This window comes from Myotis lucifugus, unplaced genomic scaffold (assembly GCF_000147115.1).
Source record: "Myotis lucifugus unplaced genomic scaffold, Myoluc2.0 scaffold_44, whole genome shotgun sequence".
NCBI classification, from domain to species: domain Eukaryota; kingdom Metazoa; phylum Chordata; class Mammalia; order Chiroptera; family Vespertilionidae; genus Myotis; species Myotis lucifugus.
Genome location: NW_005871092.1, coordinates 7,053,214 through 7,080,676, shown reverse-complemented (window position 1 = coordinate 7,080,676; position 27,463 = coordinate 7,053,214). Strand labels below are relative to the sequence as shown.

Sequence of the window (27,463 nt, the reverse complement as noted above, 5' to 3'; positions counted from 1 at the left end):
GTGAAAGGCCTACCACTCACAGACAAATTTTTGTTTTTCCACCAGAATGGCTGTTTTCCTTGTCCAGTCACAGGATGCCCCAAAATGGGGCACTATGCTGACCAATTTCAGGGGAACACCAGCGCCGTGGGACAAACATTTTTCCTGAACACAGGAGCGAGTGGTAACTTTACTCGTAAGTTTCCATTGTACCCATTTAAAAGCTGCAAATGATTTTAAAAGGTGTATCAACCTTGTTAGTTAGGACCCTTGGTAGCAATGGATAGAAACGCAACACCAGCCAGCTTAAATGATAATGGAAGGACGGTAGAATGGCATGTGTCTTGCCTCTCACGTTCACCCCTTTAACCAATAATCCTGACCAGCGGAGTAGGTCGACCGTGAATGGCCCAGGCTGGTCACATGTCCACCCAACCCTGTGGCAGGAAGGACGGATCCATTAACAGAAGAAGGAAAGATGGGGAAAAGGCACCCCATGATTACCCACCATGCTAGTCCCCCTGTTTACACACAGGTGAGTATGCTATGGTTTTTGGTGTTATTTTGCCCAGCTTCTCACTTAAAAAGAAGATAGAAAAAGCATCAAGATTTGTTTGTTATAAATAATATTACACAGTGGCTGAAAAGAAGAGCATTTATTTTCCAAGGGAGTTTTACATTGAGAAACATTTATGCAGCACTTTACAAAACACTGTTTACACACAGTGTTTCATCTAATATTTGCGACACTTAACGTAAACGATAACAGATGGGAGTATCTATAAAGTCTTGCAAGCATATTCTTTTAAATCAGAATGCATCTTAGGAAAATGCTTGCATGTGTGCGGGAGAAGGTATTCAAGGATGTTCACTGCAGCATTGATTTTAATACCAAAAGAACGCGGGGAGAAAGCTAGATATCCATAACTTGTTAAACAACCACATCCTGTATGTAACCATTCAAGGAAGGATCTAGAAAACCTCTAAGGAGGCCGTGGGCAAACTACGGCCCGCGGGCCGGATCCGGCCCATTTAAAATGAATAAAACTAAAAAAAAAAAAAAAAGACCGTACCCTTTTATGTAATGATGTTTACTTTGAATTTATATTAGTTCACACAAACACTCCATCCATGCTTTTGTTCCGGCCCTCCAGTCCAGTTTAAGAACCCATTGTGGCCCTCGAGTCAAAAAGTTTGCCCACCCCTGCTCTAAGGCATATTAAGTAAAAAAGGAAATAGCAAAATATCACCGAATATATCCTGTTCCAGTGAGGGTCTCTGCAGAAGACAGAGCTCATTCAAGTGGTTCAATGAGGAGACCTCACTTGAGGGCCCGCTTTTGGAGGAGTGGACAGGGTTGAAAGAACAAACGAGGGATGCTGAGACGCCCAGAATCTAGTGGCTGCGGGGCTCCAGGAATGGAGTGAAGGCAGCTACTGCCAGAACCTGGTACTAGAGCAAGGAGGCTGCAGGGGAGCAAGCACCTCCATCTCCCTCCTCCTGCTGCTGGCCTCCTGTGCAAGCCTCTGATGGGCTGAACCCAAGGGAAAGCCAGCGGCAAGGACCCCTGGGGAGGCCGACCTTATGGAGCACAGGATAGGACAGGGAAGGGCGGTGACTCAGTCTGGCATGGGGATGGAAGGAGAGAATAGAGAAGAGAAGTGCATACTCTTTACGGAAGGGGAAAAGCCTATGTATTTTAAAAAATATTTTTAGAGATTTCAAAGAGGAAGGGAGAGGGAGGAAAACATAGAAACATCAATGATGAGAGAGAATCATTGATTGGCACAACCCTACTGGGGTTGGAGCCTGAAACTTGGACTTGTGCCATGACCAAGAATTGAACCATGACCTCCTGATTCATGGGTCAACACTGACCCATTGAGCCATACCATACAGGCAAAAGCCTAACTTTTTATACAGTCATTTGTGTGTGTGTGTAAATGCTCATAGAAAGCTCTAGGTCAGGGTATCCCAACCTCAGCTCTACTGGAATCCGGGACTGGATCACTTGTTACTGGGGGGCTGTCCTGTGCATTGCAGTATGTTTAGCAAATCCATGGCCTCTACCAGCAAGATGCCAGTAGCCCTGCACCCACTCACCACATTCTCTAGGTGGGACAATCAAGAACATCTCCCGACAATGCCAATTGTCCCCGGGCAGCAAATCACCCCGCAGGGCTTTGTTAAGTCTACAACCAAACTGGGAAGACCATGAGATGGAGGGCAGGTGGACAGAGCACTGAGAAAGATTTATTCATTTTTTAAAAATTATCTGTGTTATTTTTCCACTGAGAATATGTCCATGGGATGGGAATATAACAAAAATAGAAACAAAGAAGGCAACAGTAAGTGATTTATCCAAATGTGGGAGCCCAGACGTCTCCCTCTCCCAGTGGTCTTTCTGCTACAGTCGTGGTGGGCACCTGGGTACCTGAGTATAGTAACCAGCCACCCTCCCATCGGAACACACATCTGGCTGGGTTGGCAATAGATTATGCTGAGCTGCAATATTTACTTCCCCCTGAGTCCCTCACCCCACCTACCATCAGAATTCCTGGGACTCCCAACTGCATTGAAGGAAACCATTCCCTACACTTGCCCCTACCTCCCATTTATGGGGGATTCAGAGCTTGGAACAAGGATGCTCCCATGGGTCATTTTGTTTTTTCAACAAGATGAGTTCATTGAACTGATAGTATCTTTTCTTTCCACAGGTTGGAGATACAGGGTATCAGTCACACTGGCTGGAAAAAAGACAAGGAGTGGGTCCTTCAGGATTGCTTTATATGGAAGCAATGGAAACTCAAAGCAATATGAAATTTTCAAGTAAGTTTGATAGTAAAGTGAAATTACCATACTTTCCCTAATAGATTATTAATACAATATTGAGTATAAACTTCTATATACATGTAGCCATACAGAACCTTATATCCTAGAATGTCAGAGTGGAAGGAAGTCTCTTAGCATCTAAATCGATCCCCCCATAGGGCGGTGATGGCTAACCTTTTGAGATAGGCATGTCAGCATTTTGAAAAACCCTTCCTTAACTCTGGTGCCATGTCACATATAGAAATTTTTTGAAATTTGCAACCATAGTAAAACAAAGACTTATATTTTTGATATTTATTTTATATATTTAAATGCCATTTAACAAAGAAAAATCAACCAAAAAAATGAGTTCGCGGGTCACCTCTGACACACGTGTCGTAGGTTCGCCATCACTGCCATAGGGGAAGAGGGAGGCCCAGAGAGGAAGCGCTCGCGATTTTAAAGGCTGACTCCCTCTGGATTGCCATTCACTGCTTCCTCCCTGCTGAAGTTGTGGGGTTGTTCTTGTTGTTGTTTTTAATTTTTTTAAAAATTTTATTTCAGAGAAAGGAAGGAAGAGGAAAAGAGAGAAACATCAATGATGAGAGAGAATCATTGATCAGCTGCCTCCTGCACACCTCCTACTTGGGATCAAACCCACAACCTGTGACCTTCTGGTTCATGAGTCCACACTTTACCACTGAGCCACACCATCCAGGCCTGGCTTAAGTTTTATGAATATTATGTTCTCCTTCTACAAGGCACATTTATATGGCAACTCCTTCTGTAATGGGGCGAACTCGGAGAGGACCACCAAGGACTCAGATCAAGATTTAGGAGCCTTTATTAAGCTGGCCAGTGACTACAGTTACAGCACCCTGCCGAAGCAAAGGCTGAACTGCAGTGCCAACTACAGGAGTTACAGCGTTTTTATTTACAAAAACCACAAAGTTAGTTGCAAAGCCTTGTTTACACAATTTGTTCCCTACACAGTACAGCATCAGTACAGTGACCACCTTCCTATATATGTGTTCGAGGAACAGAGAGCACAGTGTGCCCGGCCTGGCCGAAGCACCAGATGTGCAGCCCAGCACACTTCCCATCCCACACACACACTCCATCCCCCACTCCTGCTGTGTTCCACTTGAAGCCTAAAGCTAGCTTCCTGTTGATATGGTAGCCTCAGCTCCTAGCTCTTGTGGGTATATGAGGAGCTTGGTAAAAATGTGTTGGATAACTGTGCTATAAAATTAGATTCTGTTTTTGCACTAAGTTTGCATAATAATTTTCATGTTAAGTTAAAGGTCTTTGACTACTTGTTATGCTACATATGAGATGCCAACAGATGACCCCGGTGGAAGCAAATGCATCTTTAAACAAAGATAAGGAGTCCTTCAGTGAAATTAAAGAGTAAATATGCCGCCTAAGTAGTTGACTTCAATCTAGATACCAATCAATACAGTGGAAATCTAGACCCAGTATTATTCTAAAGGTGTGTTCTTCACAGATACGTTTGTGTTTTAGCAGCCCTGGATGTGTATGGAGGCAGTCAAGGAATTGCAGAAAGCCAACAGCAGCAGCCATTGCTTGGAATAACAAGAGGTTGCTATCACCCTAATATTCATCTATCCAGCTGATAGAACACTTTATGTCTATGTTTGCAGAGGATCCCTCAAACCACATACAAAATATGTGCGTGACATTGATGTGGACATCAACGTTGGAAAAATCCAGAAGGTTATATTCCTCTGGAAAAAACGTGGGATAAATCTGTTCTGGTACAAACTGGGCGCTTCGAAAATCACAGTGCAAAGTGGAGAAAATGGGACTGAGTGAGTATCATTCATTGCACCTAAGTCTTGTTTCTCTATTTCCTTATTAATCTGTCTGTGCATGTACATGCATACATTCAATCACCCACCCATCCACCTACATATCCTTCTACCCACCCATTCCTTCATCCCTTTCTCTCCATCCACTTAACCACTGACCTATCCACTTATCCATGCAGCCATTCATCTACCCAACTATTCCTCTCAACTCTGCATCTTTCCATCTATCCATCTGATTTACTTGAAAAATCAATCATTGTTTTCCTTAAACCAAATTCAACTTGGCCAGAGCAAGACATCAATTGTAAGGCATAGGTTGGAGAAACAGGCCAATAGGAGACTCTGTTTTATCTCAGACTAGAAGGAAAGCACCTGTGCAGTAGCTGTTGGAAATCTCGGATTTATTTCCATAGGGTGCATTTATTCATACAAATTGTTTTGTTTGGAGACTGTGGCCTGAGAGGAATATAGACTGTGAGGATCTAGCTCCCAGTGGCAAGCTCCTCTCTAGCTGAGAGGATGGAATCTTACTTGGTGAGAGTAGAGAGAGAACATAACAGTGTTTATAATATGGCAAGAAAAAAGGCAACCTTAAGAGAAGATGATACAAAACAACAGATGTCAGCGTCTGAAGGAAACTCCATCACTTCTCAACTGCTCTCATGTTAACATGAGAAGGGTGGGGTTCGCAGAGTCAGATAACTTGTCTAAGGCCACCCAGGAAAGCCAGAGGGAAGAGTATTTGCAAACTATTTTCAAAAACACATACGAAGACCTTGCTCAGCTGCATGACTTAGCTGTGCTGACAGTACATGGTCATAGGCCTGATTCCTGGGCATGGTGCTGGAAGGGTCAGAGGTCACTGGGGCTATGCCAGTAATTTGTTTATTCAAGAGCAGAGCTTGAGCCTGAGGCACAACCAGGACTTGGACCCCAGTCCTCTAACCTCCAATCCAGCCCTTGTTCCACTGTGCCTGCCCAGCTCACACAGCAGGCCGTGGAGCTGAGGGACTGTATTTCCTGGCTGGGGAATGCATTGTGGAACTGTCTGGGTTTCATAGCATTTAGATGGAGGTGAGGGTAGATTTTGTTTTCTCAGACAGGATAGCTCACCCCTATATATTCCAAACACCTATACATCTCACCCCATATAAGGGCTTCCTCGCAAGAAGCCACATTCTGCAGCTGAGCCCTGAGGGAGGCTCGTCTTTAGCCAAAGACACTCACAGGAAAAGGAGGAGGCCAGGTGTCCTGCATCTCATGGCTGGGTTGTTGCCCCAACTGGGCGGGCTTCACCCTCTTCAGGAGTGACATCCCTCCATGGTCTTTCCCCCCCAACATCTCTATGGAGATACAATTTTCATAGCCTGTGTTCACCCATTTAAAGTATATACTTCAGTGATTTTCAGTATATGTGCAGAGTTGTGTAATCATTTCCAAGGTCAATTTTAGAACATTTCATCACCCTTCCCAAAAAACCCACACCTATCAGCCATCATCCCATAACCTCCCACCCCTTTTCTCCAGCCCTGGGCAACCTGTTTTCTATTTTGATAGATGTTCCTATTCTGGAAATTTCATATAAAAGGACAATATTTATAGTCCTTTGTGACTGGCTTTTTTTCACGTAGCATAACATGTTCAAGGTTCATCCATGTTGTGACATGTATCAGTACTTTATTCCTTTTTAATGCCAAATAATATTCTCTTATATGGATATACCACCCTTTATTTATCCATTAGCAGTTTATAGACATCAGGGATGTTACCACTTTGAGACTATTATGAATAATGCTGCTGTGAACATTTATGTACAAGTTTTTATGTGGATATATGTTTTCATTTCTCTTGGGTACATACCTAGGAGCGGAATTGCTAGATTATGTGGTAACTACTATGTTTAACCTTTAGAAGAACTGCCAGTCTGTTTTTCAAAGTGGCTGCCACATTTTCCATTCCCAGAAGCAATGCATGAAGAACTCTCCAGGTTCTGAACTCTAGGGAAAGTCCCCTCTTGGCAGGTGGGGGCACCCCAGTCCCCAAATTCAATGCCAGGCCCACCCAAAGCCACAGGTTTTGGGAAAAAAAATCTGTGGTCTGACACAGCTGATTCACTTTCAGCTTGTTAAAAAGCCACAGGAGGAGAGGGTGTTCTTTAAGTGGTTTTGCTTAGTAAGAACCACATGGACTCTGCTTGGTGGAGCTGAGCCTTTCAGTCAAAAAGATCTGTACTCCAGTGTTTGGCTAAATGCTGTTTACTCACCTGAGGTGACATTTCCACAAGCTGCCAAGCCTCACGCTGAACATGTTCTCCTCCGCAGGTATCATTTTTGCAGTCGCAAGACCATGAAACAAAAAAGGTTACAGACCCTTCGCCCTTGTTAAAAATGTGCTGATCTATTCCTAACCGGTTTGGCCTGCAGACTGAAGGGTCCCAGGTTCGATTCCAGCCAAGGGCTGGTACCTTGGTTGTGGGCATATCCTCAGTACTTGGTTGTGGGCACATCCCCAGTAGTTGGTTGTGGGCACATCCCCAGTAGCAGGAGGCAGCTGATCAATGTTTCTGACTCCCTATCCCTCTTCCTTCCACTCTGCAAAAAATCATTAAAATATATTTTTAAAAATGTGGTGCTCTCTTGTTTCTTTGTGGTAATAAATGTTTAATGCCCTCGGGTTGACATTGAGGTGTTAGTTTGCCATCCTCTGGGTTCTGGGGTCACGTTTTGGAAATGATTTTTCAGACTAGAACCCAGGCCCCGGCCAGTGTTCTCAGTGGTTAGAGCACCAAAGGGTCTCAGGTTCGATTCCTGGTCAAGGGCACATTCAAGGGTTGCAGGTTCCATCCCTGACCTTGGTTGGGGTGCTTATTGGAGACAACCCTCAATGCATCTCTCTCAAATGAATTTTTTTTCTCTCTCCTTCCCTCTCCCTTCCACTCTCTCTAAAAATCAATGGAAAAAATGGTTTTGGATGAGGATTAACAACAACAACAAAATGGTGGTGCCAAATTGGCTGCAGGTCAGGTCTGAAACCTCCCACTTGCGATCCTTTGCCACCATCTTTCTCAGGGCACCTGTGTGGCCTGTTCTAATGTAGAACATGAAGTTCTGTCCTGTTTGAAAAGCTCATCATTACTTCCACGTGTTGCCTGCCCAGCTTTTAACATCCTAGAGCAGTGGTTCTCAACCTTGGCTGAACATTAGAATCACCTGGGAATCTGTTTAAAATTCTGAGTTCAGGGCCTCATCCATATTGTCTGGAACTGCTTTCCTGCTAATACAGCATAATTGAAACAGAGACCCTCTGGCCCATGAAGCCTAAAATATCTAGTATCTGGCCCTTTGCAGAAAAACGTTTCAATCCCTGATTTAGAAGGCGGGGCCATAGGAACTGATGCCAGCCAGGCAGGCAAATAGAAGTGATTTTAGATAAATTGGAGCTGGGGTCTGGGACTGTGGAGGGCACGGGTGACATGGCCAGATGGAGAGGCCTGGGGAGAGTTGCCCTTGGTGTGACCTTCATGAGAGCACATGCCGGAAACAAGGCCTGTAGGATGTTGGCACTGGGTGCCCAGCTCCTCTAGGCCATGCAGTGCCTGGTTCCCTTTCCTGATGGCACCCCAGGCTGATCAGGAAAGATGGGGTACACACTCCCTCTCAGCCTTTGGAGCATCCAGACAAATCCTGTTTGAGTTGACATATGGACATGGGTCATGTTGGGAACATGTCAGCCTTGGGTGGGGGCTGCTGTATTTTTTCTGGGAAGGGGCTGACTTAGGAACAGGATGGAGGTTGTCTAGGAGAGGACGGATGGGGCTCTGCCTGCCTGGGCCGTCTCACAGTGACAGCTCACCTGTGGAGTGCTCCCTCAGGGCCGGGCACCAAGGGACACCTGGGATATTTAGAGAGAGGAGAGTAAAATGCTTACGGGACCCGAGGCCTTCTGGGAAAGAAACCAAGACCCCAACTTCTGAAATTCTGGGGTGGGGATGGGGTCTGATGAGCAAGGCCTGGGAGCAGGGCAGAGAGGTGAGGGCATCCGGTCTTGAGCCTTCATTGAACTTTTCATGTTTGCCTTTTTATTGTTCCTTTCTGGTGCTGTTAGCTGTGCTCAAAAGGAAGCAGAGGGCCTGTGAGTTTTTTGTCAGAAAAATGCCAAGCTGGCGTGGCTCAGTGGTTGAGCGTCAACCTATGAACCAGAAGATCAAAGTTTGATTCCCGGTCAGGACACATGCTCAGGTTTCGGGCTCAATCCCCACTGTGGGGTGTGGATGTTTCTCTCTCTCTCTCTCACTCTCCTTTCCTCTCTGAAATCTATATCTATCTATGTATCTATGTATCTATGTATCTATCTATCTATCTATCTATCATCTATATTTTTAAATGGTAAGCCACACCCTTTGTGAACATTACCCCCATGTAATCCTCCCAAACAACCTCATGAGGAAGGCATTCTCATTTTATAACTGAAAACTAAGGCTTAGGGTGCCTAAGTTTCACATCACCGACGTGATGACACCAGAGCCCAGCTCTCAGCATCCTCCCTCCATTGCACTGGCTCTGTCACATTCATTATACCTTTGTGTTTCCTGCTTGTGCTCTTTTCTTTCTTGAACCAATTCAATGTAGAAACCATGGTGCTAGAGCGAAGTGACAGCCACTGCTGACAGGCTGTTTAGAACCAGCCAGTCACCATTCCCGGAGGGGGGTGAGGACCCAAAACCAGTGCATTCCCTCCCATAACCAGCATCCATGGCAACTGTCAGTTTTCATGCCAGAAGAAAGAGGTGACCCCGAAGGATCGTTTTAATTGCCATGGAAGTCAGACTACCTGACAGGTGGCCCTGATATCAAAGGAAACCATGCAAGTCTGCACCCTCTGATTCTTTAGCCCTCCCAGCCCAGGGAATTTTGTCTGGTCAGGTAATGGCATTGTCTTCAGTGGCAGAAATGAGCTTATTAAGGATGCAGCCTGTGTTAATCATGATAATTTGCTGGGCACTAAAATCATCTCTCTACTGGCCTCTAAATCATCTCTATACCAGCCCTGACAGACAATGCTCTGGCAATTACAGGCTAGGGGGAAATAAAAAGGATAAAGATTAAGGAAAGAATTGCCATGCAGAACGGCTTCAACAAAAGGAGTTACAGATTTGCACATTAAACCTGGTCATCTTAATCTTGAAGTTGTAGAAGAATTAGATACTATTAATCAATTTTTTAAATCGCCTTTATTCAACTTTGGGTAATTGTCATTGGGTGGTTGTTTTTGTGTTTTATAGGAGCCATTTTTTATTTTCTTATTTATTATTTTTTAAATATCTTATGGATTTGTTTAGAAAGAGAGGAAGGGAGAGGGGGAGAGAGAGAGATAGCAACACCAATTGGCTGCCTCCTACACACCCCCTACTGGGGGTTGAGCCTGCAAGCTGGGCATGTGCCCTGAGCAGGAATTGAACCGGAGACCTCTTGGTGCAGGGGATGACACTCAACCAGATGAGCTACACCTGCGGGGCCAGGAGCCATTTTGTAAAAATTGGTATCAGATGAATTAGTGGGAGCTTAAATTTTGATGCATGATGTGATCCAGTGATGAGGTTAGCACGAGGGCAGTTTCGAGGAACCGCTATGGTCTTGGGTCCCCTTAATTTCAAGGGCAAAGATCTCAGTACACTGGAGCCCAGAGCAGTGATCCCCAAACTCTGTGGTTTGGGAGGGGGGACCAGCCAGCTACACCTCCCGTGGTTCGTGTCTGAGAGGCCAGACGGCAGGCTCACTGCTCCCGCCCAGGCAGGTGAGGGGTCTGTCTCCTGGTTTCTCTTCTGGGACTTTGTGGGGTCACGCTCCCAGGGCTTCTGGAAAACTGGAAAATATCCCAACTACTCACTGAGCCTTGCCCCCGCCCTTTGAAGGAGTGCCAGCTACCTTGTACTGAGATGTGACTTTTTTTTCTGAAAAGGCACAATCTCTAAAATATGAAAATATCTCCTAATCAATCCAAATAAGGTTTCTTTTTAAACAAATATTTTTATTGATTTCAGAGAGGAAGGGAAAGGGAGAGAATCATTTATTGCCTGCTTCCTGCACGCCCTCTAGTGGGGATGGAGCCCGCAAACCAGGCATGTGCCCGGACCAGGAATCAAACTGTGACCTCCTGGTTCATAGGTTCATGCTCAACAACTGAGCTACACCAGTCAGGCTCAAATAAGGACTTAAAATACCATTTCTTCCTGATTATGTTAATGATAGCTGTTGCCTGTGAAAAATTGGTGGTGGGGGGACACACAAACAAGAAAATAAAAATGACCGATAGCACCATCATCTAAATAACCATTGCTGGCATTATGGTTTAGCTCCCTCTACCTACCTTTTAAAAACACACACACACAAAAAAAATAGGATTTGTGTGTGTGTACACATATGGGTTTGCTGTTATTATGCCTGTGTTTTGCATGTACTGTATCATGTTTTCCACAGCAGCATTTTTCTATCAAACTGTTTTGAATAATCAGATAGACTGCAATCCCAGGTCCCGTGGGGTTTGCGCGGTTGTTCTGGTTTGTATGACACTCACTCTTTACACTCCTCCTTGGTTGTTTCCCTGGACAAGGGTCTTAACCATTTCTGTGCCAGGGGCCCCCTGGCTGCCTGGAGAAAAACGTGGGCCTCTTCTCAGAATAATGTTTTTAAATGTAAAATAAAATACAGGAGCTTACAGCGTAAACGAATTATATTGAAATAGTATCCAAATAGTAAAAAGAATCCATTTGTGCAATAGCATGTTCCTTTAGGCCTGTATTGAACAGCAGCGTGTCACACAGTGTGGTGGCTCTAAGAATCCCAAACATGGTAGAGTAGTGATCGCAGTAACATCATCTCCAGCTGTTTGTAACGAATGTCATGAGTGTGAGGAGGTGCGGATTTCTACTGGTCTAAGGTGACAGGTATGGCTGTGGTGTGTTCCCTACATTCATGAAAGCAAGCCCAAGTTTCACTCAGTGAAAACCAAGATATAACTTCTTTTTCTCATCAAAGTTATTTTTTTCTCATCGAAGATATGACTCCTGGTTTCCACCCAGGGGACACAGGGGTCCGGGAGCCTGGTGAACATCCCTGCCCTGGGAGGACCCCAGCAGGAGCTAGTGGCTGTTGGCCAGAGGAAACGCCACTCAGGCGAGCAGTTCCCTGATTCCTAGACTAATCTGTGGCGGGAACCAGGAGGGCATGGGTGATGGGACCCACTGAGTATTTGAAGATAATGTACTAAACCTTTGGCAAAAACTACAACCAAACTACAGAATACGTTGGCTGCTACTGCACTGACCGGACAGATGATTATGACCACCCATTCAGTTCTTCATTGACACTTCCAAATATACTGAATATTGAAAACTTCCTAAGCAAATACTCTCAAGGTTTTATTATTATTATTATTTGCATAACTAATACACTTCATTGTACTGACGGGGTGGGCATAATAATTTGGCCACTCAGTGAGTGTGGGCTGCAAAACCAGAAACCCAAGAACTACACAACTCTGAACCCTTCCCTGATAAGGACCAAAATCCTCATTATGGAGTGAAGAAAGGAAGGTGCCCAGAGCCTAGCTAATCCCCTCATATGGACCCCAGGCCTCTGAACCACATCCTCCATCGGGGGATCGGGGGGACAAGTGTCCAGCTGCACCTGTGAGGGGCTCTAGAGGCAAAGAGATGGCCCACTCAAAGGGCATATCAAAGGGACTAGTTACACAAATGGACAGGGCTCAGCAGCAGCTGGAAGCTCTGACATCCTGGTGGCCTGAAGCCCGGAGGGAGGGAGGGAGCTGTCATAGGAACATGGAAGGAGCTGGGGCCACGGGAGGGAGCTGCTTGAGAGGAACTGCAGTCCTCAGGACAGAAGTGCAACGTTGCCCAACCCCAGCACAGATGGGAGGGAGCCTGGGTAGAAATACTCTAACCCTTCCTTCCCACCTCTGAGCTCCCTGAGGAGCCTCCCATTGACTGAACCCAACCACAGTGCCGAGGGCAAGGCCAAGGGAGGCCACAGAAGCATCCTTCCGGCCACAGGGTAGGGCGGGGGAGGCAGGAGAGATCTAGAAGTTACCCAGCTCACCAGCCCATGAGTCATTAGCTTCCAAGGTCCCATCCTTTCCTCCAGCAATGCCTGATCCAATGGTGATCAAGGTACCTGCCAGGGGCTGTGCTAGGTTCTAGCCACACAGAAATGACCATACACACCGCGACCCTAACACCAAGGCAAGGTCGAAACAAACAGGCACTAAAATACTATTACCAGCTGGGATATGCTCCATGGAAGGAAAATGGGGACATGATTAGAATGTAATGGAAGACCTGGTCCCACTCTGGGCAGTGAGGAAGGCTTCTTGGAGGAGGGGGATACTTTGACTTAGGTCAGAAAAGAGTGGGGATGGTATGTGTTGGGAAGAGGAAACAATATGCAAAGACCCGGGGTGGGCACTTTCAAAAACTTTTAACAAGGCCAGTCCGGCCAGTGGGCCTGGAATTCAGTGAGCAAGAGAGAGAAACTCTGCCCGGCCAGAGTGGCTCAGTGGTTGAGCGTTGACCTATGAACCAGGAGGACACAGTTCAATTCCAGGTCAGGGCACATGCCCGGGTTGCAGGCTTGATCCCTGATCCTGCAAGAGGCAGGCTGGGCCACCTCCACCTTCTTATCTCCAGGTCAAAGTACAGTCCACACAGCTCAGAAATTCTTTGGAAATAGACTATATGGTTTCCAAACAAAGCTATCTCTGTAAACAGTGTTTGTTTCGCTCTTTCTTGCTCAACAAAGGGTTGCCTTTTCTTTTGTTCTCTGTCCAGGTCCTTTGGAGGCGGCTCTCCACCCAGCCCAACCCCGGAGAAGAGGAGACACGTGTCTTCAAACCCACGTGCCTCCTGGGGACAGCAAACCTGCAGACCCTATTCCTGCCAACACCTATAGGCACCAAGACGGGCTTGGGCTCCTGTTACGAAGGGATTCTGAACAGGAGGCTGGGTGTTCCCTGTTCTCACCTCAGAAACACAATCTTTTGGCAGCTGGACCTGTAGATTCAGATTAATGGGGTCCTTTTCTGTGAAGCACAGGCACTCCATCTCGCTCCCGTAACCTCAATGTTGCAAAAACTGCTATTTGAAATTGTCCACTAAACAAAGATGGTCCTTTGTTCTATGAATTAACTCTGCTATTCTTGGTTCTGTAAACATGCTTGCTCAAATAATAGGGTAAATAAGCTCAATTACCTGGCCTTGCAAGCCGCTCTGCTGCCATCCCTGGTTACTGTCATGCCAGGTGTGTTTGAGTTATCTAAATGGTACTGTGCTCAAGGCTACAAGCTTCTTGCAAAATATCTCCCACTACATAGGGCTCTTTGTAAAGCCTGCAAAAGATCTGGAAACCCCATATTTAGGAGACAAAGGAACTGGGAAGGTATAAAGGGAAAGCTTCCTCCATATTAGTTTGCTCAGACTCTGGAGATAACTCATCTGAGACCGGCGGCGTAATAAAGACTCCAAATTTGGCTTACTGATTAAGGTGTCCTCTGTTTAGCTCGCTGATTTCCAATATAACACCTGTCCCCAAAGTCTGTTTTTTCCCCCTCTGATCTCACTTTAAATAGCTCTGCTACCTGCTGTTCTGATCGTATGTGTTTATGATAATCTCGGTGCAAAGATGGATAAATCTTCCGGTCCTTTCCTCTAAAGAGTCCAACGGATACAGCCTGATTATAAAAGGCCACACTGAGTCTGAGTGGAGCACAGGTGTCTCACAGTAAGTCATGGCTCTGCCCGGGTAGGGCGTGTGGCAGGGTTGGGCAGCCAGAGGGACATGGCCCAGAGGGAGCAGCCACTGCGCTGGGAGGATCCTGCATCTGGGTTCCAAGGAGGATCTGCCCTCTCCCTATCTGGGGAGGCCTCAGCCTCAGGGTCCCCGCAAGAAGGGACAGCCCAATGGGACCCAGGCACCGGGCTTCCCTGGGCTCCAGGCCCCCTGTGTCTGTGTTGGGCGATGGTTCCCACTATCTGTGTTTTCATCCATGTAGATGCTGCCCTCCTGGATCATCGGCCTCCTCTTGCTGGCCACCGTCAAAGGTGAGGGTGCTGTCTCATCCCCGTGGGGAGGAAGGGACCATGTCTGGGCTGGCCTCTGGGTGGGGCAGCTAGAGGCCTCATCATCATTATCATCGTAATGAACAGCATTATCTTTATTTCAACAAAAACAATTGCCACCATTTGGGGAGTGTTGACGCTGTAGCAAACACAGGGCAACATCTTGAACACAGACGATGGGGACCCACCCCCCCTTTTCCTCAAGCAACTGGCTGTGATGTGGTGACCCAAGTGGTAGTCTGTTGGGCAGAGAATTTGGGGGAGGGTGCTCTCCACAGGCCCCCGAGACCCTAAGTCCCTTGCATGGACAAGTGCGTGTCTGCAGCATGAGTGCATCCTCCTGTCCCTCCCTCCCATCACTCCTCTAGCTGTTGCCACCTCTGTCTCTCCAGCTCCAATCTGAGCCTTTCCTCTGGCCTCCCTTCTGCTGGGCTGCCTTCTGCACTATGAGTCCTCCTTTCCTCCTCACCTCGCCCAGCCCACTCTTGGCCTCCCTTCCATCTTGGCCATGCAGCAGGACCTGACTCCAGAGAGCAGAGCCCACCCGGGTCTGGCTGCTCCTCGGGCCTTTCTGGCCCCTCTTGGTCTCCTTTGCTCCTCCGTTGCCTCCTCCTGCCCTAAATGTGGGCGTCCCACAGAGGTCACTCCTTGTGATCTCCTCGCCCTTTTCCTGTGGCTTCCCCTTTGCCCAGACTCTGCTCCACAGGACCTCCCTGTCTCCCCTCCAATTTCCAGGCAGCTCCACCAGGGCCTCCCACCACACCTCACACTCACTTGTCCAGGCTAAGGCACCACTCCCTACCCCATCTCTCCACCCTTCCCTTCATTTCCACTGTCACCCAAGACTAGAATGCCTGTTTCCTCTCAGACCCACCACCCCTGTACTGCCCCACTCCAACCCCCACCTCTCCCAGGCTCTCCTGCCTCTGAGCCACCCACACTGGGTTCCCGAAAACACCTTCATGGAGCACAAGCCCCAACACACTCACCAGTACCTCCCACTCACTATCCACCTAACAGTCCTGGTGCCTTACCCTGGCCTTCAAGCTCCAGCATTTACCACCTGAAGCAAGAGTTGCTTTAGTCTCAGCAGCCCTTCTTCTGGGACTGGTCTGTGTTCCTGGAAGGAAGTCAAGGTCATCATGATTCCTTCCCTGTTAGATTTCCTCTCCCCAAGGCAGGGTTTGTACCTGATGTGTCTTTCCATCTCCTCAGTGCCTAGCTTTATTCCCAATTAAACTCCTCCCGTTCTAATCCTGGCCCCACCTTTGGCTGTGACCTTGGGCAGGTTACTTTGTCTCTCTGTGCCTTGGTTTTCCCATCTGTAAAATGGAAGTAATTCCTTATCATGGGCTATTTTGAGGCTTAAAGGATATAATGCTGATGAAGCGCTAGTGTGGTATCTGGCACAGAGGAAACAGTCTACTCTTGCTTCAGGTGGTAAAAACTGATGACTACTGTCAGTGTTTGACTGAATGGCCAACCTCTGGCACCATCAGCTTCGGAGTTGAGGAAGCCTAAGGGAGAAGAGCCATTGAAATCCTCTGGATTTGAGCATGCGCCCTCAGTGAGCGCTCTCTGTGAAAATGCTTGTGCTGTAGACTAGAGGAAGGGCCCTCAGATTTAGATGATGTTATTTGGATGATCGGTTGCATGTACTGAGCCTCTATTCTATACGGAATAATGCAAAAATCCATCATCCCTGGCCTTAAGAAATGTACCTTTTGTGAGAACAACAGGGAAAACCTGAAATGACAGAGACTAATTGGGGGGACAACGTGCGTCAAGGGATGACATGAAGACAAGGGGATTGGACCGCACCCAGGATCAGCTGCTGTGCTGGGTGTGGGGCCAGTGTCAGGATCCACCCAGCAACATCTCTGCGCTACAGAATCGCAGGCGCTATCATACCTGATACCGGGTGATGGCATGTAAAGGGCCGTCTGGGGCTCTCCCGGAAGAGGTAGTTTTAAGGCAGAAGGTTGCCAGGAAGCTCAGCCAATCCCCCTCTGGCCTGATGATCAGGGTGAAAACAGCATGAAACAAGCACTTCCCGGTGCCCCCCTGCCCTCCCTGCGAATCAGAATCACCCGGGGTAGCGGTGGGAGTGTGCACAGGCGATCCTTGTCTCCGTGGGATTTGGGGAGCACTGACAGCAGGTGGAGCCCAGCATTGGCCTGGCCACCCCGGGCTGCACCCTGAAACGCCTCCTGTGTAGCTGAGGCGAGGTCGCTCCTTTTCTGAACTCACAGTGTCCCGTGTGCTGCTCTTTCTGCCCCAGGAAAGCAGGTCTGCTATCAACCTTTCGGCTGCTTCCCCGATGACAAGCCATGGACAGGGATCGTACAGCGGCCCCTGAAGCTATTCCCCTGGCCCCCCAAGCTCATCAACACCCGGTTTCTTCTCTACACAAATGAGAATCCCAACAGCTTCCAAGTAAGAGCTGGCCTGGTGGGACTGCAGGGCGGGTGGAGTGGGGCGCCCACACTGGCGTCTGCACGCAGTTGTCTAAGGGAAAGGCAGGGCCCTGGGACGGTCGGGGCGATGCTCCCTCTCCACTGGCAGCCACCTTAGCTCTCAGGATCGGGAACCCCTGATGAGGTCTATGGGTACCGGGCCCAGAAACGCCCACATTCCACACACTGTGCACAGGCCTTCCTGGCACTGACCCCCGATCATGGGAGGAAGCGGGTAGGAGCAGCATTTATGGGGAATCCAGGCCTGGTGTGTCCATCTTCTTCCTGCACTGTGGGTGGGAGGAGAGAAGCTGCTCAGGGAATGAGGGTGGAGGTGTAAGTCCTTACTGATGAGCCAGAAGACAGGTGTGGGAGAGGGACTTGTTGTTGTTAATCCTCACCGGAGGATATTTATTCCATTCCTTTTTAGAGAGTGGAAGGGAGGGAGGGATGGAAGTGGAGAAAGAGAGAGGGAGAGAGAGAGATAGAGAGAGAGAGATTGAGAGAGAGAGAGAGAGAGAGAGAGAGAAACATTGATGTGAGAGAGACACATTGATTGGTTGCCTCCCATATGAGCCCCAACTGGGGCTTTGGAATCAAACCTGTAACCCAGGTGCAAGCCTTTGACCGGGAATCAAACCCGTGACACTTCAGTGCATGGGCCAATTCTCTGACCACGAAGCCTCTCTGGCCAGAGTGGGAGGGGCATCTAACCACAAAAGCAAAAAGGGCCCTGGAAGTGACCTCCAGTCCCCAGAAGGCCTGCGGGTGGAGGCAGGACAGGCTCTTCCAGGTGCTTAGAAGTGACCAGGAAGAATGTGCTCAGAGCTCAGCTGCTCACAGCTCCACCCCTGATAGTTTGGAGAGCAGGTGACTGGCCATCCATCCCTGAGGCCGGCTGCCCTGGGATTGTAGGTGACAAACTCCCCCTTAGAGCCCTCAGCGGGGAGTCCGCTTGGACTGGTGATTGGGCTGTTTTTATCTTCTGATCCTTCTTCAGGCTTGGTGCCCAGGGTGCTGGTTCAGGGGCCCCTGGTATGTAGGCATCAGTTCTTAAGTGCTACAAGCTTGAGATGCCCTTCATGGCTCCACTGAGCTGCATCTCCCCTCGTTTTGGTGCTTCTGGCCTGGGGTCCTTCACCGTTTCTGTTCTAGAAACATCTTCCACCATCTGGGGAAGCCAAGGGGTCCCTTCTCAGGATGATGTATTTAAATGTGAAATAAAACACATTGGATTGCAAAGGAAACCAATTATATTGAAAAACAGTTATCAGAATATTTGAAATGATAAATATATGTCACAGTCATATCTATGCTGCTTTCTTATTATCTCACTGAATATCAAGATCCACGGGTTGGTCTAACTATGGCCACTACAAATAGTAATGAGATTAACTGATTTTTAAGACATCTGTGACCACTGTCCTGTGACAGGAAAATACCTGTGACTCCCAGTGGTGACAGAGTGCTGTTACGATGACCATGGCTTGTTGCCAAATTTCATAATTAACAGAAATGCTAGGAAGTCCATGAACTTGGACCTTGTGAATCCTGTCCTCAAAGCCCAGGGCAGGAACTCCTGTTCTAGCCCCACCCAACTTCGTGGGAGCTGATCCAGTGACCCAGTCTCCCTGGAACTGGCTCTCACAGGCCATTGGCTTAGAAAGGCCAATGTCCCAATTCACTTTTTCCACTTTAACCAGCGGATCTCCTCCATGGACCTGGCTACTGTAAACGCTTCAAACTTCCAACTGGACCGCAAGACACGCTTCATCATCCACGGCTTCATAAGCAAGGGGGAGGAGAAATGGCTGACAGACATGTGCCAGGTAGGGCCCTGCCCCTGGCCACTCCCCGCTGAGGCCATCACCGGGCACCCAGCTTCAAACACTTTCCAGGTCACTGCCCCCGAGACTGGGAATGCAGACCGTCCAGGGACAGATGCTTCTTCCTAAAAACTCTGAGGAAACCCCGGGTTCTCCAGAGTGTCAACTGTCAAGTTCTCCGGACCCCCTGACCTCTTGCCCGTCCTCTCGTCTGGAGACCAAAGAGACCCAGAGCCCAATCAAAACGCATTTTTCTCAGGTGGTTTATGTAAAGCCCCCGTGTGGCATTAGAAACCAATGTAAACGTGGCCCCTGAAACCCTGCTGTCCCAACGTGGCCCCTGAAACCCTGCTGTCCCACAGAGCTCCCTGTGAGGGCGGAAAGGCTCCATGGTGTCACTGTCCCAAAATGTGGGGAGTGTGACCAAAGACTTGACTTTTAAATTTAATGGACTTTCATTCATTGTAAATAGCCACCTGGGGCCAGTGGCCACAGTATTGGTTGGTGCAGTTTTGAAGTTATCATGAATTTTAGTAATGAACTAGAGGCCCGGTGCACAAAAATTTGTGTACTCGGGGGGGGGGGGGGAGTCCCTGAGCCAGGCCTGTGCTCTCTCGAAGTCTGAAACCCCTCAGGGGATGTTCACCTGCTGCTTAAACCTGCTCCCTGGGGGATCAGGCTGAAGCTGGCAGTCAGGCATCCCTCTGGCAGCCCAGGAGCCCTCGGGGGATGTCCACTTGCCAGCGGGCAGCAGGCCTAAGCTGCAGTCTGACATCCTTAGTGCTGCTGAGGAGGCAGGAGAGGCTTCCACCACCACCGCTGTACAGGCAGCCGTTAGCCTGGCTTGTGGCTGAACAGATCTCCCCCTGTGGGAGCGCAGTGACCACCAGGTGGCAGCTCCTGCATTGAGCGTCTGCACCTGGTCGTCAATGTGTGTAATAGTGACCAGTCATTCCCAGTTGTTCTGCTGTTAGGGTCAATTGGCATATTATCCTTTTATTATATAGGATAGAAGCCTGGTGCACGGGTAGGGGCCAGCTGGTTTGCCCTGAAGGGTGTCCCAGATCAGGGTGGGGGTCCTGCTGGGGTGCCTGGCAGCTTGGGTGAGGGGCTGATGGCTGTTTGCAGGCTGGCCACACACCCTTCAGGGTGGAGGTCCCCGCTGGGCTTCCTGGCCAGCTTGGGTGAGGGGCTGATGGCTGTTTGAAGGCTGGTCACAGCCCCTTCAGAGTGAGGGGATCCTGATGGGGTGCCTGGCCAGCCTGGGTGAGGGGCTGATGGCTGTTTGCACACTGGTCAAGCCACTCAGTGGGGGTGTGGCCAGGCTGGGTGAGGAGCTGAGGGCTGTTTTCAGGCTGGCCACAGCGCCTTCAGTGAGGGGATGATGGCCATTTTCAGGCTGGCCACGCCCCCTGGAAACCCAGCTCCAAGGCCCTCCTTGAGAGGAGGCCACTGCCGGCTGGAAGCAGGTATCTGGGATTTATTTATCTTCTATAATTGAAACTATGTAGCCTTGAGCAGAGCCCAGTGCGGGCAAGTGCAGGCGGGAAGCTAGGCTTCCTCCATCGCCAGGGGCAACCCAAGCCTCCTGCTTGCTCCAGCTCTGTGGCTGTCGCCATCTTTGTGACTGAGTGATGGTTAATTTGCATATTACTCTTTTATTAGATAAGATTATTATTCATAACATCCATTTTCTGAGCACTTCCTCTGAGCCTGACACTGTGATCATTATTTCACAGTCTTTGTCTCATTTGACCGCCCCCCACCACGAGCAACGTTGTGAGAAAGGTAGAGTTATTGTTCCCATTTTATAGATGAGAAAATTAAGGCACAAAAAGTCTAAAACTTGCCCAGAGTTCAATCAAGAGGTGGGAATGACAACCAGGTCTTCTATCTGTAAAATACCAGAACCTTGTGTCTACAGATTTAGTTTTAGGAGGAGCCCACGGGCATGGCTTTCCACTTAGTCTGCACTGGGGGAGACCTCGAGCTGCTTCTTCCCAAGGGTGGGCTGCTCCTCTGGAGGTTTGGGCGTTCACACGTGTCCCCAAGTCCCAGAAGGACGCCAAGTGAACGTGGAGCTGCGAGAGTCAGGGGGACGTGTCCATCCCCAGGCCCTGGCCTCCAGGCAACTCCTCCCTGCCTCACTCCCCGGGGTAGTCCAGGCCATCCTCCAATGAACACAGGCTCTGCAGTGGCTCTTTCTGACAGTTATTTGGTGCCATCACGGGACCAGTCTGAGCTTGGGCAGTAAACAGCAGCCACACCACATAATATAAAAGATGCACATGTGGGGAGAGTTGTAGCTGCCTCCATCTAAATGTCATCTTGTCTGTTAATACCTTCTAGCTCCCACCTACGCATTGTTGGGAATATAACAGCAGCTCTCCCATGGTTTCAGCACCTAGTACAGTGGCAGCAAACTTAGTACAAGTGGCAGCCAACTTCCTGTAAAGGACTGGGTAGTAAATAGTTTAGCACTTGCAGGTCATATGGTTTCCACTCAACCCTGTTGTTGCTCCAAAGCAGAGGGAGAGAGAGAATATGTAAACAAAGGGGTGTGGCTGTTCCCAATACAACTTGATCAATATGAGCAGGTGGATCTGGCCCTCCCATAACAATGGGCTAAGCCCTGATGTAGTAAGCGATCCTTTTTCTGCCTGGCTGTGTCAATAACCATCTGGGAGACCTTTGGCCAGTACTTACTCCATTCCAGGCCTCAGTGTTCACATCTGTTAAGTGGGGATCAGGTACCAGTTCCTGGTGGAGTGGTGAGGATTAGGACAAGTGGGAGGAATATGAAAACTCTGACACAAATGAGATGCTTGGTGGCTGTGAATTCCTGTCTCTGGAGTGTGCGGCCTGTGCTTGTTAATACATTGGATTCTCCCTCTTGTTTTTATTCCCCCAGAACATGTTTAAGGTGGAGAAGGTGAACTGCATCTGCGTGGACTGGATGCGTGGGGCCAGGACAGGTTACAACCAAGCCGTCCACAACATTCGAGTCGTGGGAGCCGAGATAGCGTTCTTAATACAAGAGCTGTCGGTAAATCCTCCTGAGCCCCATCCTGTGGGGAGGGGCCCGAGGGGGCAGGCAGACCCTGTGCACCCAGAGGCAGCCTGGGGACTGGTGTGCAGGGGCTGGGCCTGGAAGCCTGTACACACAGAGGGGCGTTACCTAAAGTGAAACTGCAGCCTTCCCCTCCTGGAGTGTCCTGAAGATCCCTAGTGGCGCCTGGGGCAAAGGAACCACTTTGGGTCTCAGTTTCCCCTTTTGAAATAAGCCATCCTTGGAGGCTGTTCTGGGAATTGTCAGCCCAGAAGATGGGTCTTCTTTCTCAGAAAGGGGAAAGTGCCTTACTGCCTTCTGGAAGGTCTATTCCCAGGCCCACCAGAGCTGGGCCCGCTACCCAGGCTCTCCAGGCAGGCCCAGGCCCCGCAAGAGGGGAGGGAGACCATGGTGGGTGTGGATGCAGCAGGCTGCACCTGGCCAGGCTCCCCAGGCCGCCTGCACTTGACACAGAGGACGCTGGTCCGCACTGTCAGCACCCCCTCCCTCCCCCCGCACACACCCAAAGCCTACACACCAAGACTGGTGACTCGAGACTGTGGTGGCCCAGGGTCGGTCACGCTGTCCTAGGTGGTCCCGGAGACAAGTCATTCCTCCTGAGACCTGTCCCCATCCCCTTCCGAGAGCCAAGGCGACCCCACCCGGGCCTGGGGTCCCTGACACTCCATCCTTCCACAGACCAAGATGGGCTACAGCTTGGAGAACGTGCACCTCATCGGCCACAGCCTGGGCGCGCACGCGGCTGGCGAGGCAGGCAGGAGGCTGGGGGGCTGCGTGGGCAGGATCACAGGTAAGGGGTGCGGGAGTCGGGGGGGGGGTGGGGTGACAGGGGCAGGCCTGTAGGGCAGTAGAAACCCAGACACAGGCACTTCTCATGGCCAAGGGCACCCCCACTGGTCATCCAGGGACACTGATTTTAGGTGCTGCCAGACTGAGATTTAAAAAATAATTGCCCATATATTTTCATGTGAATTATAAGAAATATAGGATTGTAAATAAAAACATATTTATTAAAAAAGAAAAATATAACTAGCACATTCAACTCATGACTTCAGGATTATTATTGCTAGAGTCCGGCAGATTTTTGAACAGTTAAATGATTTCTTAATACACATTCATCAGTTCCATAAATATTAATTGTCGTGGCTGTGCCAGCTACAGGCAGAAAATGAAATTAGCTGAGACCTGTCACAGGAAGCACATGGTAGATAATAAGAATGAATGAATGAATCACTAGGCAAATGAAGGCACAGAAGACATAGACACAGACACTGCTGAGTCCCGTGTGTATGTCACTGTGCACACAGTGTGATGGCTGTCTCCTTTGCCCAGGGCTGTGTGCTAGGCATTGGGGGAAGGACGGGGGATTCATAGATTGTGTTTACGGAGACTTTTTCAGATTGCAAAGTTCTTTCTCTTATACCTTTGTGTGGGGCTTTCACAATAGCCCCATAAGGTAGGTTGCTGTTATTCCCACTTTCCAGATGAGGAAACTGAGGCTGAGGGAAGACATGCCTTTGACCTTGAGCAGAACCTGGGCTAGAATATAGGTCACTGAGTCTGTGGGCCATGCTCCTCCCACCCTCTGTTTCTCTTTGAAGATGAGCTGGGCACAGCCGCTGCTTCAGGCAGAAAACCACATGGATTTTGTGGGTCCAGGGGTTGGAACCTGGTTTGTCACTGTCCACCTCCCCCTTTCAGGACTGGATCCAGCAGAACCAGGCTTCCAGGGCACCCCTGAGGAGGTGAGGCTGGACCCGTCGGACGCCATGTTTGTGGATGTGATTCACACAGACACCTCACCCACAGTCCCTAAACTGGGTGAGTTCCTCACTCCACCTCTTGGTGACCAGGGTTGTAACTGGTAAGAGTAGGTCCAGGGGTGGTATTCAACATGGTTAGCTACAGAAATAGCTTGGAAGCCAACCAGTCAAAGTGGGTGCCAGCTACAAATAAACAGCCAGCCCAGTGCCAGTGGTATCAGCCTGTGGCCCCAGGCAGGTCAGACAAACACTGGTGTAGCCTATGGAAGGCTGTTGCTCAGTCCTCAAACCCTGTGACCTTCCCTAGGCTCCACTATCCATTCCTGCACTGGTGGGAGGGGGGAGGGGGGCAAGGGGTAGGGGAGGTGTTGAGGATCCTTAGTGCTGCTGCAGAGGCAAGAGAGGCTTCTGCCAGCACTGCTGTGCTCACCAGCCAGAAGCCAGGCTCCCTGCTCCTTAGGGCTGCCTCCCTTGGAGGCGGGAGAGGCTCCCTCAAACTTGGCAGCTGTGAGCCCAGCTTCTGGCTAAACAGCGCTCCCCCTGTGGGAGTGCACTGACCACCAGAGGTAGCTCCTGCATTGAGCGTATGCCCCCTGGTGGTCAGTGCGCATTATATCCACAGGTCGCTCTGCTGTTAGGTCGTTTTGCATATTAGTGTTTTATTATATAGGATGCTTCACCTTTACTTGCAAAATGCAATGTTAATGTTTGATTATTTTGCTCACTTCTTTTGTGGAAACTTTGGATATAGTTTGTGTTGTTGGAAACAAAATATATTCCTTTATTTAATGCTTCTAAAATAAAATGGATGAGTTGTTAGTTTAAAGAAATGAAAAGATAAAAAAAATAAAATTATGTAAAAAATTAATATTACATAAAGTCAATGATCTTTTTTCAATATTTTCTTATGTAACACCTCATGAAACAGGCCAACAAAGGGTATGTTTTTAATAATAGTGATGGTTACCATGGGCTGCATTGGACATCTTGTATATAATCCCTCCTTAATCATGGTAATAACCCTAGAAAGGGGGCATTATTATTACTGTTTCATAGCTGAGGACACTGAGGCTTGAAAAACTTTAGTAATTGCCCGAGATCACGGAGTGTGTAAATAGGACCAGGATGTGATCACGGGTCTGTGTGCTTAAAAACCCAAAGCGTCCAGCCATTATGCTGGGCTCTCAATACAACAATGAGATCTCAATATAACCTTCTAACATGGAAATCAAAATTTCAGAATGAGTAAAGGAATGGGAATTGCACCAGTCCTGATAGGTGTCTATGATGCATAATGGTATCAGGGGATATCGGTATTGTTCACAGCCTCCCCAGGACCGACAGACAGACAGACACACATGCAAATACACATGTAGGCATGCTCACTGCCTCTGCTCACTCCCCCTTCCTTTCTTGCTACGGGCTCATCTTGGAGAGGGATCTACAAAGCCCGGTGGGGTGGCTGTGCTGAGGGGACAGTTCGCCAATAAGACTCTCGCTCTGGTGAAGGAGTCGGACGCTCTCTGGGGCCATGACCTGGCCTCGGGACCTCTTCCCTCCCTGTTCACCGCCGCTTCCGATGTTTCAGGTTTTGGAATGAGCCAGAAGGTGGGCCATCTGGATTTCTATCCAAACGGAGGACAGCAAATGCCCGGATGTGAGAAAAATATCATTTCATCCATCTTTGATATAAAAAGATTCTGGAAAGGTACGTGCATTAGCAACGCAAGACAGCAGTGCCCTCCCTGGGGAGAAGTCAGGATGCATGGCTGGGCCCTGGTAGCACTGAATTTGCCTCCACATCTGGCTCATTCTGTCCCCAGCATTGTCACAGCGCCATGAGGCAATTACTCTGTTTATCCCCAGTTTACAGCTGAAGAAACTGGGTCCGAACAGTTATCAAACTTGCCCAAGGCCACCTTATATTAAAGTTCAGTTTCTGGCTGCAAAGTCCCAACCTCATACCCAATCAAACCTGGGACCCTTGAGTCCCCAGCCTGGGTCGTTCCCCCTCATGAGGATGCTGAGGCCTGAGCTGGACGGGCAAGTTGGCAAATACCAGTTCTAGCTGTGCCCACCCCCACCCCAACTGCTTGCACTGCTTGCTCCTAGAAGGGCAGGAACAAAGACTTGGAGGGCTTTGACGTTCGTACCCTTTGCTGTGGGCAGGTGCTAGGACGGAAAGGGACTGAGCTGGTAAAAGGACCGAGTGGGGACACGCTCCGTGGGTTTGGGGAGCACGTGCATGCAGCGGGAGGCTTGGACATCTAGGGTAATGAGGCTCATGCGTGTAAGTGTCAGAAATGTCCAAACCTGTAGAGAATTTTTATGAGTTTATGGAAGCCAAACCGACGACAATTGCTGGGAAGCATGATCTCAACAGACTGAGAACATGCTCCGGAGAACGGCAGTTTTGCGGCTTATTTTATACATTAGAATAAAAAGAGGAGACATAGGGGTTCCATGAAATCCACGGGTGGTAGATTAGGGAGGGGAGGAAAGTAAAACTGGAAATCTCTGGAATTTGATAAACAGTAAAATAGAGGGGCACATTCTTTTACATTGGTGGGAACAGGATAGCTAATGATCAACATTGACAGCACATAGAGGTGGTATGTGGGGAACAAGGTCACAGCGAGGGGTTCTGGGGTCTGGTGCTCTTATAAGGGGGTGCCCTGAGGGATCTGGAAAAGATTACTCTGATATTTAATAGGTGCATTTTCTTAGATGCAAAAAGAAAACAGTTTCACTGAAGGTAAAGATTCCTTGTCACCCTGGCCAGATGGTTCAGTTGGTTGGGGTTTTGTTCTATATACCAAAACGGCTTTGGGTTTGATTTCTGGTCAAGGCGCATATGGGAGGAAACACATTGATGTTTCCCTCTCTCCCTTCCTCTCTCTCTAAAATCAATAAACATATACTCAGGTGAGAATTAAAAAAAAAAAAAAGATTGACCTTTGTCAAAGAAGCTATAGGCCTGGGACAGGACTACCCTCCATGACCAGCTTTTAGTTAGGAATTTTTATGTTCAGCTCACCCCACATGGTTACTTTCGGCCTCTGAGTTTGTAAGGCCACCATGCAGGCCTCCCCTGAGTTTGTCGGGTTGAGTATGTGGCCCCTTTTTCGTCCCCATGAGGTCTGAGTTTACATGAGAGACAGGCTCAGTCCCCCTATGATTAGGTGACTTACAGCGCCACCTCCATCACCTGTCCTTGTCTGGCCTCTGCTGTTCTCCTGTTGCCTCTCCCTGGAGACCAGGCTTCATCTCCCCCCTGCACATGGAGGCTTTGAGTCTGTCATCATTTCATTTTAGTGTTTATTTGTCTCGGCTGGGAGTTTCCCGGGCATCCCAGACACCCCAGTACCCTGCTCAGGGCTGGCCCAGAGCAGGCGCTCAGTACAGCCCACTCCACTGAGCAGAGAGGCTTCTGTGGCATTGAATATTCTATGTGCTTAATGTGAACTAATAGGGTCGATAAAGCAGTAGCCCACATCCACCGTCAGCCAATGGAGCCTTTGAGCGCTCTGCCCAGCACCAGGTAACTCCCGGGAAGACCCAGCTGAAGGAACACTGAGTCACCATGAGGCTGCCCCT

The 27,463-nt window shown here is 48.9% G+C and overlaps 2 protein-coding genes across 2 annotated transcripts in view; both read left to right on the top strand.

Annotated features, from left to right (window-relative positions):
- LOC102435411 (pancreatic lipase-related protein 2-like) overlaps positions 1-7,007 on the top strand; it is a 46,927-nt gene extending 39,920 nt beyond the window's left edge. The window contains exons 9-12 of the mRNA XM_023753334.1: positions 46-175; positions 2,697-2,808; positions 4,455-4,622; positions 6,944-7,007. Of these exons, the coding sequence (XP_023609102.1) occupies positions 46-175; positions 2,697-2,808; positions 4,455-4,622; positions 6,944-7,007 (474 nt within the window). The remainder of the gene's footprint in view (positions 1-45; positions 176-2,696; positions 2,809-4,454; positions 4,623-6,943) is intronic.
- A 7,674-nt stretch (positions 7,008-14,681) lies between these two features.
- LOC102435101 (pancreatic lipase-related protein 2-like) overlaps positions 14,682-27,463 on the top strand; it is a 19,992-nt gene continuing 7,210 nt past the window's right edge. The window contains exons 1-7 of the mRNA XM_014455321.2: positions 14,682-14,733; positions 17,033-17,187; positions 18,911-19,036; positions 21,945-22,079; positions 22,782-22,893; positions 23,805-23,924; positions 25,455-25,578. Coding sequence (XP_014310807.2) covers positions 14,685-14,733; positions 17,033-17,187; positions 18,911-19,036; positions 21,945-22,079; positions 22,782-22,893; positions 23,805-23,924; positions 25,455-25,578 — 821 coding nt within the window. The 5' untranslated portion in view covers positions 14,682-14,684. The remainder of the gene's footprint in view (positions 14,734-17,032; positions 17,188-18,910; positions 19,037-21,944; positions 22,080-22,781; positions 22,894-23,804; positions 23,925-25,454; positions 25,579-27,463) is intronic.